The 21,511-nt window shown below is 35.4% G+C and overlaps 2 protein-coding genes across 3 annotated transcripts; one reads left to right on the top strand and one right to left on the bottom strand.

Moving 5' to 3' along the window:
* On the bottom strand, positions 2,425-5,157 carry LOC109703534 (seipin-2-like). Its single transcript, XM_020224181.1, has 2 exons — positions 4,006-5,157; positions 2,425-3,644 (listed from the first exon to the last, which is right to left on the bottom strand). Exons 1-2 carry the CDS (start codon positions 5,020-5,022, stop codon positions 3,189-3,191), a joined length of 1,473 nt encoding a protein of 490 aa, XP_020079770.1. The 5' UTR covers positions 5,023-5,157; the 3' UTR covers positions 2,425-3,188.
* Positions 9,390-16,862, top strand: LOC109703498 (putative ER lumen protein-retaining receptor C28H8.4). Of its 2 annotated transcripts, XM_020224117.1 has the most exons (7): positions 9,390-9,815; positions 13,955-14,154; positions 14,895-15,035; positions 15,118-15,198; positions 16,087-16,211; positions 16,287-16,372; positions 16,466-16,862. In XM_020224117.1, exons 1-6 carry the CDS (start codon positions 9,593-9,595, stop codon positions 16,333-16,335), a joined length of 819 nt encoding a protein of 272 aa, XP_020079706.1. In that variant the 5' UTR covers positions 9,390-9,592; the 3' UTR covers positions 16,336-16,372; positions 16,466-16,862. The 2 variants fall into 2 exon arrangements, with proteins under 2 accessions (XP_020079706.1, XP_020079705.1); XM_020224116.1 differs by having other exon boundaries at positions 16,287-16,862.

Here is a 21,511-nt window from a genome sequence, read left to right as displayed (position 1 = left end):
AGAGATTTTAATTGAGAAAAAGAAAAGTGACGAGGGAAGAGGATGTAGAGATATTTGTGAGAGAAAATTTTGAATGATTTATTCTGAAATGAACCAATCCAAAATTTAAAGTCAGATTGGACTATAAATAAATTGGATCATTCCTATTTGAGAGTGAAATAAGAATCATAATCGTAAAACAAATCAGTAAATCCTATACCCAATTTCAAATCTAGAGTTTAAAATATGTGAAACAAATAAGCCCTAAATGCCACACCGGATTCTTTAGGACTAGAATCAATATTGGGAGATTAGACTCTTTCCGCATTATTATGATAGGATTGGAAATGTGATTTTCTTCCATCAAACGGTCTAATCTAACTCCAAAATTAAGAGAGGAAGACCAAGGGGACTGTTGGTTGGCATTGTTTTCCAACACCTTCTGTTTTTTATGAATAGTAATGTAGTAATTCGCGCAATGCGACGAGTAGATAATTTTAAAAAAAATTAAAAAACGGCGACAGGAAAAAGAAAACAACAGTAGAAAAAGCGACGATAATGGGTGAAATTCATCATGCCGATGAGGGAAGGCAACAGCCGAAGGAAGTGAAAGAGGAATAGTCCGGCCCAATGCAGAGGTGTGACCCGATCCAGTTCGAGCAAAAAAATAAAAAACTAGTTTGGTTCAAACAAAAAAAGAGAAAACCATATGGAGAACTTGAGCCGGTTCAGGGAGCCCACAATCACCAATGATTAGTTCGGTTTAAGCAAAGAAAGAGAAAAATTCAATTGAGTTTAACCAAAGAAAGAGAAAAATAGAAAAATATATGGAGGATTTGAATCGGTTCGGAATCGAGCCCACTCCCAACAATAAAAGGAATCTTGCCTTGTGGCAAATTTAAGAAGAATAATATATAGGTATAGAGGTATAGATATAGATATAGATAGACAGATAGATATAGATATAGATATAGATATATTTAGAGGTGATGTTTGGAAAATCATAAACTCGTGTTATTCAATTAGCCAAGTGCCTATTTGTCCTTAAATGCAAATGAAGTGCCTATTTGTCCTCATCTTTTTATTTACGGCAACTAAGGAGAAACAAGCAGGCAATAGCAAGCTACTGGAAAAAACTGAATAGAAAGCTATAAGCCCTACAACTTTTGCTTTCAACTAGCATGGAGCCTCGTAACCAGACAACGACATGTTTTGATATATTGGAAAAGCAGTCTACGGATTTGATGAGTTAGTAGAACTCGACTTACACGTCGCTGCCGCAGGAAGTGCCCGAAGCTTGCTGCCTCGAGAGGCCGCCCCTTTGCGACCTCTTGAGAGAAATCACACATGGGACCTACTGATCTGCGAAGTTCCGATGCAACTCCACTGATTCAACTCTAAGCGGATGGTTTCTCCGAGTAACCCGTTCTCCACACTTCGGCTCACAACTTCACAACAACTTTCACTGTGACCTGCAATGAATCATTTTCTACCACCAAACATTCCATCATGGTGTTGAATTGAATACAATATCACAAACAATATGCCAGAAAGTGAACTGTACAATGTGTTGTATTGACTCTATGTTAAGCATTAGATTCTCCAAAACCATTGCTCCGAAACACACTCTGCCCTCTAGGTCATTTCTAAAGATCCTAAATTTTAATACACCGAAAAATCTGAACATGAGCAAATCAAACCCATTTCAGCCAATAATCCCCCCTTCCCTCCCAGCACCTGAACACATATACAGCATGCCGAAACCAAACCCGCGCGATTGACTCTGATACTACTCGTAGATCGAAGGCGCTAACTACTAATTCTAAAAATTCGGGCTATTAGAAAGAATGCAATCCACTCACTTAAAGTGTATAAACATATAGCGTTCGTGGACTTTGATTATGAGTCGGCCCAACCCGGCATCTGCCACGGGACAGAATGTCGACCCATTCCAAAATCTCAAGCTATTCGAAAATCATTTACATGTGACATGGTACAATTGCGCATATACCTTTATTATCAACATAATAATGGACTATAACTGGAAAAAGTTCCAAAAACAAAAAACCTGGTAGTTCTTTCATAAGACATCATGAAATCTTTTCTATCTCTTCTCAAACCTTTTAAGATTGTTATCTCCTAACAACGAGGGGAATATTATTGATCTTTTTAATTTCATGAAAATATTAATGCTCCTCTTTTAGACTCCATGATAATAATCCCAAAATCTGATAATCATAAGCAACAACAATTTTCTATCCATCTTCTCCATTCCATATATTCCTCCTACTAAGATCTTTAATAAAATCTATGATGCATCCAAAGATCTGGTACTGGCAAACTGTAAATTCACACAAGGCCTAATTACTCTGAAAGGGCAAAAGTTGAAGTAGCAGAGAATTGATATATCTTCACAAAGCAATCTATAGAGCTTTTTAGAATGCATACCTAGAAAGAAATAAGCACAAACTATCCTCCATATGTAAACTTGTTCACTGATAATGACACCTAACCCAACAACAAGCAATGCTGATAAAACCCATCTCATACTTAGTTCAGTTCTAAAGCTTGCACTACAAGGTTAAAAGTCAAGTTGCAATTTTCTAGCTGTCATACTAGTCGCAACCTTTAGAAAAAGAATCTAAGGGTTGCTCATTCACTCTTCTTTTTTTTTTCCCCAAACAACAACAAAGAATTTGATACAACTTTACAAACCTTAAAATGCTAATTTTATTAGACTTCTACTATTTTTAGCAACATAAGACAGTTTCGTGCAGGTAGTGTCTCGCAATATAAGAGAATTGAGGAACTCTCTGTTGTGTGTTCTTACCGGATGATGCTTCTCTGCTCAGAAAAATATACATGCGCAGACCTGTTTCCTCTGTAAGGTTTACTGTTTCCTCAGCTATGAACTCAATTAATTTATCTATTGAAGATATCGCAGATATCTTGATGAGATAACGGTGACCGTCCTTGTCATTACTCACCAATACCTCAAAATACTATTTTGTCGAGTGCACTGAAAGCAGTAAATTGTACGTACTTCATTGCATCTTTTATCCAAGTAAAAGATGCATCACTTGTGCCTCCCAAAGTTAGGAAAGATTGGAAGACCTACCTGAAATGAGGAAGTCTGTGCTGTTGTGGTGCTCTACGCTTAATTAAACCATGTCTACACATAAAATTCTGCAATATTCGATGGTTTGAGACTAACTCCTCCCTGTTGCAGCTATAGGAGACCTAGTCCTTGGAATTATAACAGGCCTACAGCAAACCAGAAGAATCAGCAATTCAAAGATGAAAATTCCCATGCTTAACCACATAAGCAGTGTCCTTCTCCAGTTCCAAATTATCCTCTTAAACAGAGGAAGTTCGGACTCGAGCTTCAAAGAAGCAGTGTAAATCTCGGGAATGCCAGCACCGGGCTTGAACTCGGCCCTTTGTTCAAGAATGACCCTGATGCATGCAGTTGGCTCGGGTTTTTCAGTAAATCCCCTCATTTTTAATCTGAGAGTCTGCGACTCTGACGAATAGCCTGCTAGTAAAGAACCACTTTTGAGAAAGGTCTCAATGATGTGCATATGAGAGCTCTTAAACCGTAACATGCATGGTTGGCGCGAACTGAAGATTACTTTGCCTTCTGCAGATAGAAACTCCACCCTGACCTAAACTCAGGGAAAAGAAAACACACAAATTGTCAAAGAAAAACACTAGAATAACGAGCACGAACCCACAATAATAGAATGGTATGGGAAATTTTATTTTTTCTTTTTTAACGAAAAACAACAACTATCCGGTGTTGCTTGCAAAACCTAACTATCGACATCAAAAAGATATGTAATAGCACGAAAAAATTGAACATTTTCACATCTCCACCTACATATTTATATAATGCCAACATTAACGGAACAAAGCACAAATAAAATTAGGGCAAACATCCTAAATCTTATAGAATTGAAAAAACATTTCACAGTTAACTATCCAAGCTATAATACCTCGAGCATAAAAAGGGGGGACAAAAGATACCTGGAAAACCCCAAGATTCCGATTGTAATCGGACTCTGGCAACGTCAACGAAATGGTAAGCTGCAATTTGTGATTCGCAGGCACCATCCTTCTATCCAAGAAGGCCCCAGCTCTGCCCTTTCCCTCGGAACCAAAAACGTTACTGCATGATATCACCGGCACCAACGCGACCGGGCTAGCCTTCGTGTAATCAAAATTCAGTTCCTCCGTCAACTGGATCGGCTTCTCCAGAACTTTCCCCGCAAGCCAACTCCCGCCCAAGAACGCGGTCGCTAGGAGCCCGCATAAAACAAAGCAAATGTAGAACGCCCAGACGCCCCCGATGATCAATCTCACCGCCAATCCCCACAACTCGCGCTGGCTCCCGAGCCTCTCGTGCGCAAAAGAAGCCGCTTTATCCAATAAAATCTTCCACGCTGATGAAACCCTAGCTCTCATATGATCCTTATATCGTCTTATGCTACCGAAAGGGTCGATTACAAGCAGGAAAGAGCAATGCAGCAAACAAATTGGAAATGTGATGCAGTTAACGACTAAATTGAGCTGAAAAAGAACAGCTCTGATCACGAAACCTGCGACACACTCCAGCAGGGTCCGCGGCGGAGCCGCCGCGGCGGCGTCGGGCGAGGGCTCCGCGTCGCGGAGAGCGCTCGTGGCCGCCGATTCAAGCGGAGTCCGGGGAAAGCGATCTCTCGCGGAGCTGAGCCGCTCCGAAGTGAGGGTCGAGCTCGGCGCCGGAGCATGATCGGCGGTATAATCGGAGGCGCCGTCGACATTAACGAGGCGCAGGATCCCGCTCCGCCGCCGCTCTCCGCCGCCATCGAGTCGGGACCTGCGGCGGCGGAGGGTGGAGGGAGGCGGGGGGGTATCGGCTACGGCGGCGGAGGGGGTGGCGGGGGCGAGGGTTTCGGAGGGGTCGGAGGGAGGGAGCTCGTCGGGGGCGTCGAAGAAGGGTTCGGGGTCGGGGTCGTCCATGGCGTCGAAGAAGGGGTCGGGATCGGGGTCGGAGGGTTCCATGGGAGAGGAAGGGTACTCGAGGGTGATGAGGAGGAGGAGGAGAGGAGGAAGAGGCGGGTCATGGGATTCAGGAGAAAGTCGTGGGCAGGGAGAAGGGGAAGAGGAGACGTGGCGGAACAAGCAACTGGGCAGGGGACCGGGTACTAATCGGCACAGAGTTCATCTGAATTTTAACAATTTTAATTTGGCTAATTAATTTTTTTTAAAAAAATTAATTTTACTATTTAATTTTTAAATTTATTTATAAATCAGGCAATAATAATATCTATTATCTATTAATCTATCTATTAATCTATTATTATTATTATTATTATTATTAATTATCAATTAATTAATTATTATTAATTTATTTATATGAATTTTCAATATTTCTTTGTCTAAGTGTCAAGTTTTTCTTAACGCTCAACCGTATTGATCTTTACCCTTCCCTCTATCAAGTTTTTAATTAATATATCTAATTGATACATATAAATGATTCTACTATTAAAACTTCAATTAATGTATTTAATTTCCCTTAAACATTCCTATGATTCTCACTTTTTTATTTCTAATTAATTCATCGTAACTCTTCCCCTTCCCCTTTCCTCCACCTCCCACCACCATTTATAATCCTTATATTTCTATTTCTAATTAATTCATTATAACCTTCTCCTAGCCATCTATAATTCTCACATTTCTATTTTTAATTAATTCATCATGACCCTTTCCCCTTCTTCCACCTTTCACTGTCATTTATGATCCTCACATTTCTATTTCTTATTAATTCATCACGACCTTTCCCTTTACTTCATCAAACTTTCAATTAATCCATCTAAACGATTTGTCGTCATCTACAATCCTCACCTCTCCATCTCTCATCGTTTCCTTAAATTATTGCCTCCTTCCCTTCCTCCCTCTCCCTCACTAATGTGTGCGCGCACCTTCCCTCTCCGCTGCAGCCAAAGGGATCGTCGTCATCATCACTATCATTGTCGCCAGAGAAGGCATCACCGGTTCCATCCCCACCGCCAACAACGAAGAACCTTTGGCAGATGTGGCAAATGATATACACAAAAAGTATTTGATATTCTTTTATTATTAATTATTTCTATAGTTTTTATTCGCTGCAAAACGCGAGCCTCTTCACTAGTTTTAATTTAAAATTTAAATACATTCCTTAACTTACATATTTAATTAGCATATCTCTTCACTTATATAATTCTCGCAACTATGAATTTATTAAAATAAATAATTAGCTTAAATTTTGAAGTCAAATATCATTTGGTGACTCAAAGCAACTCAATTGAAAGGTCGGATAATAAACTTAAAATTTGAAAGTTTGGATTGTTGATTCAAAATAGTCAATAGTTCATATAACTTTTGTACATTTTTACCACACCAATTTAACACTGATAGAATTTATCTACTTTATAGACGATTTTGAAGTGATTATTCGACTTTTTAAAATTTTAATTTTGCTATCCAATTTTTTTATTTATTTAGTTTGAGCCAGTCAAAGACACATCGACTTTAAAAATTTAAATTATTTATTTATTTTAATAAATTTATAATTACGAGAATTGCATAAAATATACTAACTAAATTTGTAAAATAAATTATGCATTCAAAATTTGAAGTCAAAGTGTTGTTGACTAACTAAAATCAAATAAATTGAAAGTTTGGGATAATAAAATAAAATTTTTGAAAGACCAAATAGTCGAATCAAAATAATTTATAGCTCACGTAAATTTTATATGTTTTAATATTTATTTGTTTATGTATATATATTGATAGATTTATTTAATGAGTGATACCTTCTCATTAATGCTTGCTAGTAGGATGTTAATTATATGCTCCACCTATAAAATGGTTGATACTCTTTTATTAGTCTTATTAATTTTGCTAACACTAAAAATGTGAATAAAATTTTAAAATCCTGAATTGCTATGGTGTAAGATTTATATCTTAGTAATACAATGTATAGTTAGCTTTTTTATTCAATATTTCTATAATATGCTTGTTGATGCCCATTTTTAGACGACTGAAGTCAATATTTTTTTTTTTCTCTCCTTTTTTTTCGCTCTTTCGTTTTCCCTCTTTTGCTTTTGGTTCATCTTCCTCCACTTTATTTCTTCCTCTCATTTTTGTTTTTTCTCTTTTCTCCTTCTCCACGGCCCCACATCAATGTTGCTTTTCATTCTTTTATTATGCCCATATCTCCGCCAACGGCAGTTCAGATTTAGCATGGCTCATAAAGATAAGGCTGTAGTGGAGCGTATGGCCACAGATAGTCAAGACAACGAGGGGGGCGCATGATTTGAGGACGATAAGGAGCAAGAACATGTCGGACGGGGGCGGTGGCTACGGCAGAGAGCGAGGGAGGGTGTGTGATAGCGAAAAAAAAAAAATAGAGGATGAAAGAAAAAAAAAGAAAGAATAAATAAATAAATAAATAAATAAATATTTTTTTCTCTAGAAAAGACCAATATGTGTCTTGGCCTTTATAGACAAAATAAAAAGGTAGAAAAGAAAGGAAAAAACAAAATTATACTATTTGAGACGAAAGTTGAATTTTGCACTGTTTGGATAAAAATTGTACTCTTTAAAATGAAAATTGCACAATTTAAAACTATTTAAAATTAAGCTGTACCATATAAAATAGAGGTTACACTCTTTAAGACAAATGTTGCACCATTTAACTTTGCTTTTTTTTTTTAATGTATGAGTGGCAAATGAATAAAATTGCCATTGCGCTATGAGTATAATAAAAGTATTATAAATGTTACCAATATGTACTCTTAGTTTGAGAGAAAACAAAAGAAAAAATTAGATAGGAACACATTTGAAGAAGGAAGAAGAAGGCCATCGAAAAGAACATTTTTATATAATTTCAACATTTAAGAACAGACATATTTGTAAAAGTGATCACTAACTCAACATTTGGAGGGACATTTTTACATAATTCTAGCATTTGGATGGAAATATTTGCAAAGATAATTATTGTGCTTTTAGGATAGAACATTCATATACGTCTAGAGATGTCAATGGGTCGGATTCGGGGCGGATTTTCAAAAATCCGAACCCGAACCTGACTCCAAACCCGAGACCCGAGACCCGAACTCGAACCCGAACCTAACGGATTTTAAAAATTCATATCCAAATCCGAACCCGACCAAAAATCCGAAACCCGAACACGAATCCGAACCTGAAAATTTGAATCCGAAACAATTATTTCTTTTTTCAATATTTCAAAATATATTATATTAAATCTAAATTTTTAAAATACAAATTCAAATATAACATCAAATTTTTATATATATTATATATAATACAAAATAAATTCGGGTTCGGATTCGGGTCAGGTACAGTTAAAATTCATATCCGTCGGGTTTCTATTTTTGATATCCATATCCGAATCCAAATTCATTTAGCATCGGATATATCCGTTTCATCCGGATTCAGATTCGGATAAAATTTTGGATATCCATATCCATTGACATCCCTATATAGATCTCAACGTGTTAGCAATATTTGGAGGACATATTTGTAAAAGATAATATTGTCATTTTACTTATTAACCATTAAAAATAAGTAATAACTACTCTAAATTAGAGGTTGTAGGAATATATTTAATCATTTAAAATTTAAAAAATGGCTAAATTATAGAAAATTTTTTATAAATATTTATTTTTTACTATTCTTTTCTGACTTTCAAAAAGCTACATTTTGTCCCTTTAAATTTTCAAAAATATTTTTAGAAAAATATGGCATTAATGAAGAGAAAAAAATAATCAAATTACTCCTATTTATTCTATAAGAAAAAATTAATTTTTAATATATTTCTATTATTTTGAAGGGTATCTTCAGTATAAATTATAAAAAATAGACGGAATAGTAATGAAACCCTAATGGGAGGGAGGGGGTTGATTGCACCAACTAAATATTGATGTGGTAAAATATAAATTTTTAAAAGTTAGGAAGAAAAAGTAAAAAATAAATATTTATAAAAAAGTTTCTATAATTTAATCTTAAAAAATATATTGATAATAACTAAATATATTTATAGGTAGCTGTATGTAATTAGGCTTAGTTTGGTATTAATGTTTATCTAACGCTATTAGATAGAATGGAGTTGAGAAAAAGCATATTCCTTTTGCGTTCTCCGGTGGGATCATAAAAAATATATCATAACAGACTAAATATAATTTATATATGAAAATAAATAGAGTATTTTTTTATAGCCATTTCTGACCGCACTTAACGCAAACTAAGTCTTAATCGAATTATATTAATTCAGCCCAACTAAAACGCTCCTCAGTGTCTACGGCAGCTACGAGCCGATCACCTGCTCGCACCAAAAACAAAACCCCGTGTCCTCGTCACATTCCGAGTCCAAAATAATTAGGAATCCAAAACCCACTATGTACGCCCCAGTTCCCAAAAGAGCTTTCTCGCTCCGCTGCGACCCCAAAAGGCCAAAAGAGAAAAAGTAGAGATCTTTGTGCTCTCTCCCTCGTCCTCGTCCTCGTCCTCTTCCTCGTCCCAGGGTATATAGCGATCGCGGGCGCGCAAATCGCCGCGGGGAGAAGCGATGCGGGGGCCGCGGCGGCCGCTGAGCGTGGTGGCGGGGTGGGTGCGGCGGCAGCCGCCGAAGGTGAAGGCGTTCCTCGCCGTGGTCGCGGGCATGGCGGCGCTCGCCTTCATCCGCTTCATCGTCCACGACCACGACAACCTCTTCGTCGCCGCGGAGGCCGCGCACGCCCTCGGCATCTCCGTCCTCATCTACAAGCTCACCAAGGAGAAGACCTGCGCCGGTTCGCCATCCGATCCCCCCCCACCCAAATGCCCCTCCTCGATCCCTCTCTCTCCTTTTCCTCTATTTTGAGTCGTTTCGATGTTGAATTCGTTGTGTTCGTGGGTTTCGGGTGAGATCCTAGGGTTATCGCGCTGTTTCGTTGCTGGATTCGTTAGAAGATGAGCGTCAGGAAGCTAAAAGTTAAATTTTTATGCGCTTTTAGAAAGTTGAAAGTAGGTAGGTAAGAAATTAGGGTTTTTTTTCCCTTTGGAAAGAAGCCTCAGATCCGTGTGAACTTTTTCCTGATTTCAAGTCGCCACATAAAGTTTAAAATTTGGAACTTATTATGTGAATAATCGATTTATTTTAATCAATTATTTTGTTTGAATTTTTATTAAGTTTTCTAACTGCTGTTAGCACGTGACTGTCACTTGACGAAGGAAATATGCCGAAATACATCTAAACTTCAGCCTGATTATAGATCTTCAGACAGGTTGCTGGTCACTGTTTGAAATTTAATCTTTGGATGCCACTGGAAAGCTTTTACAAATTATTTTTTGTTATGTGATAGTCACGTGCTGATGGCAGTTTGAGTATTTGATAGAAATTTAAGCCGAGTGCTTAGTTGAAACAAATTGATTGTGCATGTGATAAATTTCAACTTTTGAAATTTTGAATGGTGATCTGTAATTGGGTCAAAATTCAGACGGCTCGGGAGTTTTGTTTTTTTAATGCAAAGGTAAAATGGTGGATGCAGTAGATCATAATAGAGATTTTGGCCATCTAGATAGATGGTCTTTAAGTTATATTTCTTAGTTTCTTGGTTCTATTAGGTGTATTTTACTTTTTAGATATATTTATGGGATAAAGTAGTCTTCTTTTGGAACTTCCTCTGTGGAATCCTGTGATTCAAAATCAGGAAAATTTGCAGACCTTGAGTCAAAAGTAGGAGAATTCATGCCTTCTTGGGTAAACCCGTAAATAGGGGAAAAGCTTTGAATGACCTACCTAAGGAGTTTGTTGAAATGTTGTTATTTATGCTAACACAAAAAATGCATCGGAATGTTTGGTTTGGGTTGCAAATCTATTGAAATCTGTATATCTAGTCGAGTTCGGTGGCTTACTTCTTGATGCGTACAAAGAGATGCGAGCAAAGTGTTGTTTCTTCCCAGAGCAAAATGTTGTTTCTTCCCAGAGCAAAATGATGAAAGCTGAACAAAATTTATCTTCACATTGGAGTAATTGATGCAAAAGACCATGAATCGTACAGAAAACATCTTAATGTAAAGAAATCTACTACAAGATTATCTTCTCCAAGCCAGCTTGTCAGGATAGATCTGTTTGTTGGCAACTTGCAATAGGGCTCTCAATGAAATCAAATGACTAAACAACGATTGAGTCAATATATTTCAATTCAGTTTTTAATTTTTTTGATACTTGCATTAACCATTAAATTGAGTATAGTGTTTACAAAAACCCAAGGCACAAGGCGCAGGCACGCGCCCGAGAGAGGTAAGACGCACACTTGAATAGAATTTTGAAATATCCAATAAGTTCTTTACTATGCTTTCTAATAATTGTTAAGTAGCACTAAATACTTTTTAAAATCATATTATCACAATAAATATTCTATAACTAACCAAATAACCATGTTTTCGGAAGAAAAAAAATGAGGAAAAGAAAAGAATCCAAGTAGCATATATGATAATTAAAGAAAATAAAATAACACAAATAAAAATAAAGAACAAATTACCTTTTTGTCTTCAAATAAAGGCCATCATAAAGGTAAACTAGTAATTCACAAACATATACCAAACTTTGATTTAAAAAATATGTAATTATAAGCACAAGATCATAAAAAAGTAACATGCATAAAAGTTTAAAGTTTCAAGCCAAAAGTCATTAAAAAGGCATCATATGAAAGCGAAGTGTCCAAGACTCCAAGCCAAAATATGTCACACAAGAAATGTTAATTAGTCCTAATTCCTCAATCATCAATCATCAGTCATCAGTCATCAGTCATCAATCATCAATCATCAGTCATCATCTTCATCACTTGATGAAGAATACTCCTCTCCTTTGCCAGATTTGTCATTTGATGATCGTTTAAGGTTTTAGATTATGTTAGTTTAGGATTTCGGATTATTTTTAGATGTTTCAACCCAATAGACCAATAAATATATGGATCCAAACCCATTAGAGCATATAGATCTAAATCCAAACCCGTTAGGATAGATATGAAGAAGGCGTGCCTTGAGCGTTTCTTGCGCCTAGCTCTAGGCATGCTCCTAGGCTGCCTAGGCGCGTGCCTAGGCAATATCACCCACCTAGGCGCTGGCCGACGAGCCTAGCGTCTAGGCACCTAAGGCGCGCTTTTTTAAGTACCAATTTGAGTACTGTAGGTGTTACAGTGCATGAGTGGAATAGGAGCATTTTAAGGTACATTCAAGCGAAGTAAGCTTGAAGTCTTCATTATATTGTCCCTTGAAATGTTCCCACCCAAGGATTGTTGTGATAATTGGCATGGTCTAGCGCAGCAATCACATACTGCCTATGCCGAGAAGGCTGTACTGCCCGTGCCAACATATAGAAGAGGGTGTGTACCATGGTATGACGTGCTGGTATGCCATGCCGTGCTGTGCCAATTGCATACTGGCACATCCTGTGTCAATGGCATGGCGATCCTTGTTCCAGCCCTTTGGTAATCTTGCCAGAGATCCACCTTCAACAAGTAGAGTAGCATAGACAGGAGACATGAAAGAAAAGCAGGGAAGTAAATTGTTATTGTCGATTTTTGAGTTGTTTAGCAACAATAAAGTAGTTGGTTGGAAGTTGATATTGGCTCTTGAAAGTAGAATATAGTAGATCTAGTTGATTGAGTTCACATTTGTTCTAGATCTAATTCACCTTTGTCTTTCAGCATAGAGAGTTGTTTAGGAGGATTAAGTCCACCTTTCCATATATGTCGTTGTAAAAAAACTTTGTGTTGCCCGGAAGATACACAGTCATTGGATTCTTTATGTGACAAAATAAAAAGCTGTATCTCCTCTCTATTCTTTTCCTATCATTGTCAGTCAATTGATAATGGGAAATTTCTCAGATGTTGTCTGCCTTAATTTATGAATGCAAAAAACTGATCATCCTCCTTATACTTCTGTTTGCTCATTGATGAAAGATGTCAAGTGTGACAGCCAAATTTCCCTTAACTCATAAATTTGGAAGCTTTAGTGCTTCTACTGCCCAGACCATGCCTTCTAGTGTTCTTTAAGCTTTACTGCTGGGACGTAATTACTAGATACCAAACAGTAAGCATACTTTTCGAGGAGACTCTATTCAGCCATGACGAGCACAGTTGGCCTAAGCAAAAAATTTCCTTGTGTTGTTCAGAAGGTTTGAACGATTACACTGCAAGTCATGCATAGTTGTTATTCCTTCGAAGCTCCACTGCATCCCCACTTTGATGTGTTCGATTTGTTTTATCTCTTCTTTTTTTTGGACTTCTGTGGGCAAGAGGATTTTAAGTGGACAATACGCGTGGTGTAGCTTCTTCTTACAAGCATAACCTTGCTGTACTATTGAAACTTCACTTTGCAACCAAATTAATCTTAATACCACCATCTACAAGTCTGCAATGAGAATGGAAAGCTGTTCATAGTTTTCAGCTTGGGAACTAAAAGATATTACCTATATGCCAAATCCTCTTGAAGATAGTGAGATAGGACCATATTATCTGGTTAATGAACCTGTGCTGAAAGACTCTGCAACTGGGATCCATGATTGCAGATACTGTAGGCATCTGAATTTTGAGTTTTCAACGTTAAAGAAGGTGATTTATCAATTCCAGGCAGTCGATTGAGATGCAAAAATTGTAAGCCTGAATATCATCAAATAGTTAATCTGAATATCAACATACACACTTCTTCTACCGATGAAGGAAACACAGAATTTAAGTTACCTGTCTGTTCAAATAGTCTCTTTTGATTTAATGAAGTAATAATATCGACTTTTAAGCTATGATTTAGTACCATGACATCAGGATTCAGTGATTTGGCTTTTAGGTGTGTTTGATTTTTCTTATTCAAATCTGCTCAAATTTCTGCTTTCTATCAATTGTTCTAATTCGAATTTGTTCTTCATTTGCGTTTTAAATATTTGCAGGATTGTCCCTCAAATCTCAGGATTTAACAGCTTTATTTCTTGCTGTTAGATTGTATTGTAGTTTTGTCATGGAGTATGACATCCACACACTGCTGGACACCGCTACACTTGTGACTACTCTTTGGGTTATATATATGATTCGATTTAAGCTAAAGTCATCTTATATGGAGGACAAGGACAACTTTGCAATCCATTATGTGGTAAAGCATCTCTAAGTTTCTTGAACCCTGCCATAGTAGGCAAAGCTCACAGTTTCAGAGCTATCATCTGTTTCACCTAAATTGAGTTACCTTTCGGAGTCTTATCTTTTTCTTTTTTCCTGCAATTTTTGTTTGATGATGAAAGAAAATACATGTTTAGAATGAAATGATGACCATTGAGTATATTTGATTGTTTGAATTATTTTAGGATAGTAGTTAGTGGGAAATGATAGTCCTGAATTTTCAGTATGTTTCCACATTTGAGGTGATTTATTATATTTCAAGAAAAATGATTTAGAGGCATTTTGTCCTATGCGGATAAAAGCATTTTTCCATGGCCCCTGTAAACAAAGTACGGCATGCCTATTGAATACACGAAGGAGATTTGCTGGACTAGTTATTCATGCATCTGTGCAGGCCCTTCGTCTCATATTATGTCTCATGATATGATCTTAGTGCAAAATTTTTGTGTATGCCGTAAAAACTGGTAAATGGTGAATCGAATCAAGAAAGGAGGCATTATCAATATTCCACACTTGTTGGTATTTAGATACTTACATTTTAGTGCAGTGATTAATTTATGGAGAAGAAAATTACTTTCACCATATGTTTTCAAGAAAAACCTTCAAGTTTGGTGGTTAAAATCTGAAGTATTTCTTGATTATATTTATACACCAAAAGTTTGAACTAATAATGAGGTCTTAACAGCATTGACTTACTGGTCTTTGTATCGTTTTCAGGTCTTGCCTTGTGCTTTACTAGCAGTACTTATTCATCCTTCCACATCACATAATATTGTGAACAGGATTTGTTGGGCTTTCTGTGTTTACCTAGAAGCTGTTTCAGTGTTACCTCAATTGCGACTGATGCAAAACACGAAGGTATATCTGAAAGCACAAACCCTTGTGTAGTTAGGAGCTGATTTTCCTCAATTTAGTGTTTTTTTTTTTATTCTTTTCGCAGATTGTTGAGCCCTTCACAGCTCATTATGTTTTCGCCTTGGGAGTAGCTAGGTTTTTGAGTTGTGCGCACTGGGTCCTTCAGGTTGGTTCTTCTTTTGAAGTAACTTTTCAAAGTGTGTATTTGCTGAGAAACTTTTCTTTTCATGTCAAATTTATGATTTGCATGATTTTCCATGCTCTCATTCATATATAAATGCATATTAGCAAACCTGACTTTATGCTGGTTCCTTACTTCATGCCATGACTTTCTACAACTTTGAAGATTGCCTTCTACTTTTGAATTTACGGACCATTTATCTTTAGATATTAGTGACAAGAAACTGGTAAGCAACTTTCCCGCTTTTATTTGTCTTTTGCTATTTAGTTTAGGCTGTCACGGAATCTGATTGGTTGTGCACGTGTATGATAAAAACGTCTTGATATTCATTTAGGAGCTTATAGCAATGATTTTGAGTTCTCTTACTAGTTCTAGAAAAGGTCAATTTGCATGAACACTAAACTAGGTAGAATAAGTGAAGCAGACAGCCTTTGTAGTAAAAGTTACAGGGGAATAATGCAATCCCTCCAGGATTACGGAGGAAAATTGGCCTGCTGGTTACGTGACTAAAGTCGAGGTTTTAAACATTACTGGATAAGGCATTCTGTTTTGTCTTTTGGACATTTTCTGGTTTACCAGCATCAAGCCAATGAAACTTATCCTGCCACTGTTATGAGCTGATTTGGTCTGCAACATAAAATATTTTGTAGCAACTGGGCCTCTTTTTTTTACTTTCCTATAGTGTACAAATTATGCATTTTTGCAACAAATATATTTTTGACCAAACAACTTTACGTATGCTAAACTAGGGCTTTTTATAATATTCTTTCTATCACTGTTGTTCTTATCATTCATTTAGAAAATATAGCAAATTCTTGAACTACGAACTACGTTAGTGTGCTTTATAGTTTAAGTGAAACCTTTTTGTTATAGGTTTTGGATACTCGCGGGCGCTTATTGACAGCTTTGGGCTATGGTTGGTGGCCTTCTATGGTTCTTCTCTCGGAGATTGTTCAGACTTTCATCCTCGCAGACTTCTGCTACTATTACGTGAAGAGGTATCGTCATGCTCCTTATAAATAATTTTAAAATCTTACTGAAATTTGTATTCATTTTTTGCCCCTCCACTACAGTCTTGTAGGTGGGCAACTGGTGCTACGCCTTCCTTCCGGAGTGGTGTAAAATAAAGCGCGGCGTGGAAACTTCTCGGATTTACTCGGTTAACTAATTTAACTCAAATGCTTGACCTTTTGATCGTCTTCTCACCATGATAAGGCCTGATATGTTTTTCTGATCTGTTTTCTCGTATCAGATTGTAGTGAAAATAATCGTAAAATGTAGTTTTCACAGAAGAATCTTTTACCCGACGGTCGCCCTAGGACTGCAAAACTTCCATGGAATGCGGTATCGCTCTCTGCGTGCCGTTGCTCTCTTAATGAAAATCTCCTGGTTGTTTGGTTGGTTAATTAACCACTGTTTGTCATGTTCATATCATGAGTTTCTGAGATTTCAATTTTTTTTTTTAATAAATATTGGTGGTCATTCAGCATTCTATTTGATGTTTATTCTCGTGGATATCGAAAACAAACTTTGGTTGCTGTAGTTGTTACGCTTTGAGGGGAGATGCATTTAAACAAGTTTGTATTTAAACAAATTTCGACAAACGGCAGAATCCATTGATAAATGAAGTTTCTAAGATTTCTATTGTATGATTTTGGCCGGATTGGATATGAATATGTTCATAAAATGGTCAGAATTGTTGTAACGATCCGACCGCTAGCAATAATAACTCGTTGGGTCAAAATCATCGACCCAAAAAGAGCTTAGTTATTATTATTATGGTGGAGTTTTTTTATATATCCAATGATAATTTTATTTTCATCCGATGTTGAACTATTAAGGTGTTACAGATGCTTTTTGTTTGGATCTTGACGTTCTTATCAATCTTTCCTAAACGCGCACACAGTCGGCGATGTGAGACTCGTTTTTGTTAGTTTTGTCATTTTGATCCTGACTTAGTCTGCCATTCATCGATCCTGGCTCAGATGGGTCTACGATCCGATCGCTAGCAATAATAATTCGTTGGGTCAAAATTACCGTCCTAAAATGTTTAAGTTTAGTTATTACTAAAAGAGTAAAATTTTTTTATATATTTAATGATAATTTTATTTTTATCTGATGAGGAATTATTAGGTCTCCCTATTGTCAAATTTCTCAATGTATTTTGGAGCAAAATTCGTAGTGTAGTACATTACTTCGTTTATTTTTTACATGTCTATTCTCTTTTGTTGCGTTGCCATTTAATGTTGATAAAGCAATAAACCAATATGTACTATTGTCGGAGAATATGTACTTACTGTCGGAGCGAAAAGTTTTTAGACATGATATCGGCAAAAGTTATACGGGTATCGTCTCCAAACTAAAAGTTTGGGAACGACGTCGCCCATCCTCAGCCTCCCCTACGAGGAAAAAAAAAAAAAAAAAAAAAGTAAGGGCGTGTTTGGTACTCTGTAAAACTAGTCGAAAATTTTTTTTTCATGTAAAATTTTATTTTTTGATGTTTGGTGGTCAGTAAAAAATTTTACACGAAAATTTTTTTTTACGCATTCTCAGAAAATCCGAAGTTTTTGTTTTTCGCTGTGAGCGAAAAATGAAAACCACCGCACAAAAAATCGCGGCTCAGGAGGCTTTTTTGCGCGCGGTCTATGAGGTGCCCTTCACCTCGTGGACCGCATGAGAGAGAGAGAGTCCGGGAAGCAGACCCGTGCTCTCTCTCTCTTTCATTATATATATATATATATATATATATATATATATAATTTTATTTTTTTAAATATATTATTNAATATATATTATTATATATTATATTATATATTTAATTAATGTATAATATATTTTAAATATTTTTTATAAGTATAAATTATAATTCTAATATATGTAATATGATCATATATATATATATATATATATATATATGATAATTTTTATTTATAAATTTTTTTTCTTTCAATTAACAATCAAACAACCGTAACGGAAAACTATTTTTTTTTTTTTTCTACAAACCAAATGCTAGAGAGCGTAAAATTTATTTTCCTCCGAAAAAATTTTTTCCACCGAAATTTTTTTTTTCCAATTTTACGTCAAATCAAACAGCCCCTAAAGAAAAACGCGGGGCGCTCACCACGCGGCGCCCATTCGCATCGTCCCTGAACTAGAAGTTTGGAGACGATGCTCATATAATTTTTGTTCTGATATATATGTATGACTTTTGGCGCCCATTTCATCAATAGTATTAGTTAGTAAATTTTTTGTCTTCCCAAGAAGGGTATTTAATAGATCATGATCCATGATAACAACTTACAAATTGAAGTGACAATGGGGATAACTTATTTTTATATATTCATAGCTACTAGGTAAAATCTAAGTTTTCAAGATAAAATAAATTTTCTTTTTATGGGTTTTAATTATTCTCTCGAATTCAAAATTAAATTTGAAATATCGCCCTGAGTATGGAATATGATTTTTTATTTTTTTTATTCTGGGAGAAAAATAGTATATTATTTTTTTATATAAAATAATTAGATTTTGAATTTTTAGTGCAAGGGACATTAGGGAGTGAAATATCAATGTTAGTGTTGGGAAATAGTTTCTTTTTTCCCTTTAATAAATACCACACAAAATCATTTATGTAGATGAAGGTAGGGATGCAAATGGATAACGGTTGGTGGATTTGTCTTGAATAGGACAGTAAATGGGAGAAAATAAACGGATTCGGGACGGAAAATAGAGTAATTTTTATGATCCGAAACGGATTCAGGACAGGAAACAGAAGAAATTTTGACCCGCTCCAAATCTATCCCACCATGATTCGTTCTGAATCCGTCCCAAAAATTATTTATATTTTAAAAAATATCTTTTAAAAAATAATGTATTTTCAAAAAAAAATCTAAAATATAAATAATTTAATACTTTTGAATTTTGCTTTGAATTGTGGTTGATATTTTTAATTTTTATAATTGATGTTGTTAATTATATATATAATGTTATTAAAAATTATTAATTTATATTTTACAAAATATAAATAATATTATAATTTTATAAAAAATATTAGTTGGCGGGGCGGATTCAGGGCGCTGGCGAAAGATAGGTTACAAGACGGGACGGATTATGAGATATATTTTTTAACTTGCCATGGATTCGAGGCGAGAGGCTGGACGGGATTTTGTCCGACTCAGATCCGGCCGTTTGCATGCCTAGATAGAGGTTGGAACAAGTTTGTTTTCTCATTAAATATTGTTTTAATGCTTACCAAAGTAGTTGTTTCATGTACCAAGTGTGTACCTCACACAATCTATGCCTCTCAATATATTATGTCCTATAAAATTTGCAGCATTACAGTTTTTTATTTTTAACTTTTTTTCTTCTTTCCACTCTAATGTTTCGTCTTTTCACCTCGCATCTTTATATGATATTTCGTCTTTCTACTCGCTCACTTTCAAATTAATGCGTTTGCATAGTCTATTCACTTTCACAAAAAAAAAAGATTAAAATAAGATCTTCTTATATATATTTCTTATATTATTTATATTTATTAATATTTTATGACAAGTTAAAAAATGTTAAAATTTTTTACCTCATCAATCCTTTGTATTTTGTAATATTAGTTCGCGGCAATACGCGGGTGACTTTATTAGTTTCATTATTCATGCATGCTCTAGTTAATGGGCTCGAGCTTACAGTAAAAAACCTGTCATTTTAACAAAAGCTATGAAAAAGAATTATTATTATTATTTATTATTATTTCGCTCTTTTTCTCAGCCAAAATAAGGAGTTTTTTCCATAGTGATCTTTATCTCTGTAATATTGAAGGAAACAAATTTAAAGAGTATTTTTAAAATTTTTCATTGTATTTGGCTGCTTATTTTCAAATTAACTACGCCTTGGAATGTGTAGGGTGTTGTGTGCCGATGATCAAACAACTCTTTCATTTCATAAGTGATGATTGTGATTTATGGATTTAGTTCAGAAGAAATATCTTGGGTCTTTTTAACTTTTTGATCTTTGCATGCATGCATTAGAAAATCGAAAGTATCAATTTTTTTAGTGCTTATAAGAGTATTCTAACTCTATCTTATCTATTCCATCTAGAGTCAAATGTAGAAATGAGTTAAAAATTATTGCATTATTACTATGTAAACTTTAGCGGACTTACTTTAAAATAATTTTACTTTGCTGTTTTGTGGTTTAAAATGTTATGTTTAAACCTACTATTGAACACAACACGATATTTTTTACAAATCACAGAAATAAAATTATAGATTGATGTATTATACCACCGTGTAGTTTGCAGAAGGTGCAACCTAGCTATCATGTTATATATATATATATATATATATATATATATATATATAGTAGGGCTACTATACTCTTATGAGTATTGAAACCTTCGTACTCATAAGTTGTTTTCAATGATGGAGCTTCCGAATTGATGATCCACTCCGTTAAAAATGATCTAGAGTATTTGAGACTTCTGGAAAATAAATTTCGTAAATTTTTGAAATCATAATAAAGTCCATCAAGCGGGCATAAAATGAACGGTTAAAATCGAACGATGTCCTAAAAATACATGATCGGATCCTTTAATTTAAGATTGGAGTTATTGATCTTTATCTAGATAGTGAATAGAATTTTTTATCAAAAATTCAACCAATTCTGATTCTTTTACACTGTTAAACTAGCAAGTATTTCATACCGACCGTTAAAAATTGTCAATTTTGTGACCTTTTGATCGTAAGATAAATGATGTCAAAAAATTATAAAATTTGATTTCTAGAAGTTTTAAATGCTGTAGATAACGTTTAACGGTATGGATCGTCGATTCGGAAGTTCTATCATCAAAAACGACTTATGAGTACGAAGATGAACGTACTCATAAGAGTATAGTAGCCGGACTCTATATATATATATATATATATATAACTAGTGGGTGTACTGGGGGTGCTTTTGGAAGCACGGAGCACTCTGTGCTTCAAGTTGTTTTCGATGTTGGGACTTTCGAATCGACGATCGCTCGTTAGACTTGATCTAGAGTATTTGAAGTATCTAGAAAATAATTTCGCGAATTTTCGATATCATTTGCCTAGTGATCGAAGGGGCTCAAAATCAACGGCTGAAAATAAAAATCTTACAAAATATGATGATATGATATTAAAATTTTAGATCAAAGTTATTGATCTTGTTTTATATGGTAATAATAATTTTCTATCAAAATTTCATGTGATTTAGATATTTCTACACCGTTAAACTTGCAAACGGCTCACACGGCCGTTAAAATTATTGATTTTGAGCCCCCTTCGAT

The sequence above is a fragment of the Ananas comosus genome, linkage group 25 (genome assembly GCF_001540865.1).
Source record: "Ananas comosus cultivar F153 linkage group 25, ASM154086v1, whole genome shotgun sequence".
NCBI classification, from domain to species: domain Eukaryota; kingdom Viridiplantae; phylum Streptophyta; class Magnoliopsida; order Poales; family Bromeliaceae; genus Ananas; species Ananas comosus.
The sequence above is the reverse complement of the archived record's forward strand: the minus strand, read 5'-3'. Positions and strand labels throughout refer to the sequence as shown.

Excerpts from the sequence above, each read along its gene's own strand:
- LOC109703534 (XM_020224181.1), bottom strand. The coding sequence starts at position 5,022 with ATGGAACCCTCCGACCCCGATCCCGACCCCTTCTTCGACGCCATGGAC. Across the intron at positions 3,645-4,005 it reads GGAATCTTGGGGTTTTCCAG|GTCAGGGTGGAGTTTCTATC; the intron begins GTATCTTTTGTC and ends CCCTGAGTTTAG.
- LOC109703498 (XM_020224117.1), top strand. The coding sequence starts at position 9,593 with ATGCGGGGGCCGCGGCGGCCGCTGAGCGTGGTGGCGGGGTGGGTGCGG. Across the intron at positions 15,036-15,117 it reads GACTGATGCAAAACACGAAG|ATTGTTGAGCCCTTCACAGC; the intron begins GTATATCTGAAA and ends TTCTTTTCGCAG. Across the intron at positions 15,199-16,086 it reads GTGCGCACTGGGTCCTTCAG|GTTTTGGATACTCGCGGGCG; the intron begins GTTGGTTCTTCT and ends TTTTTGTTATAG.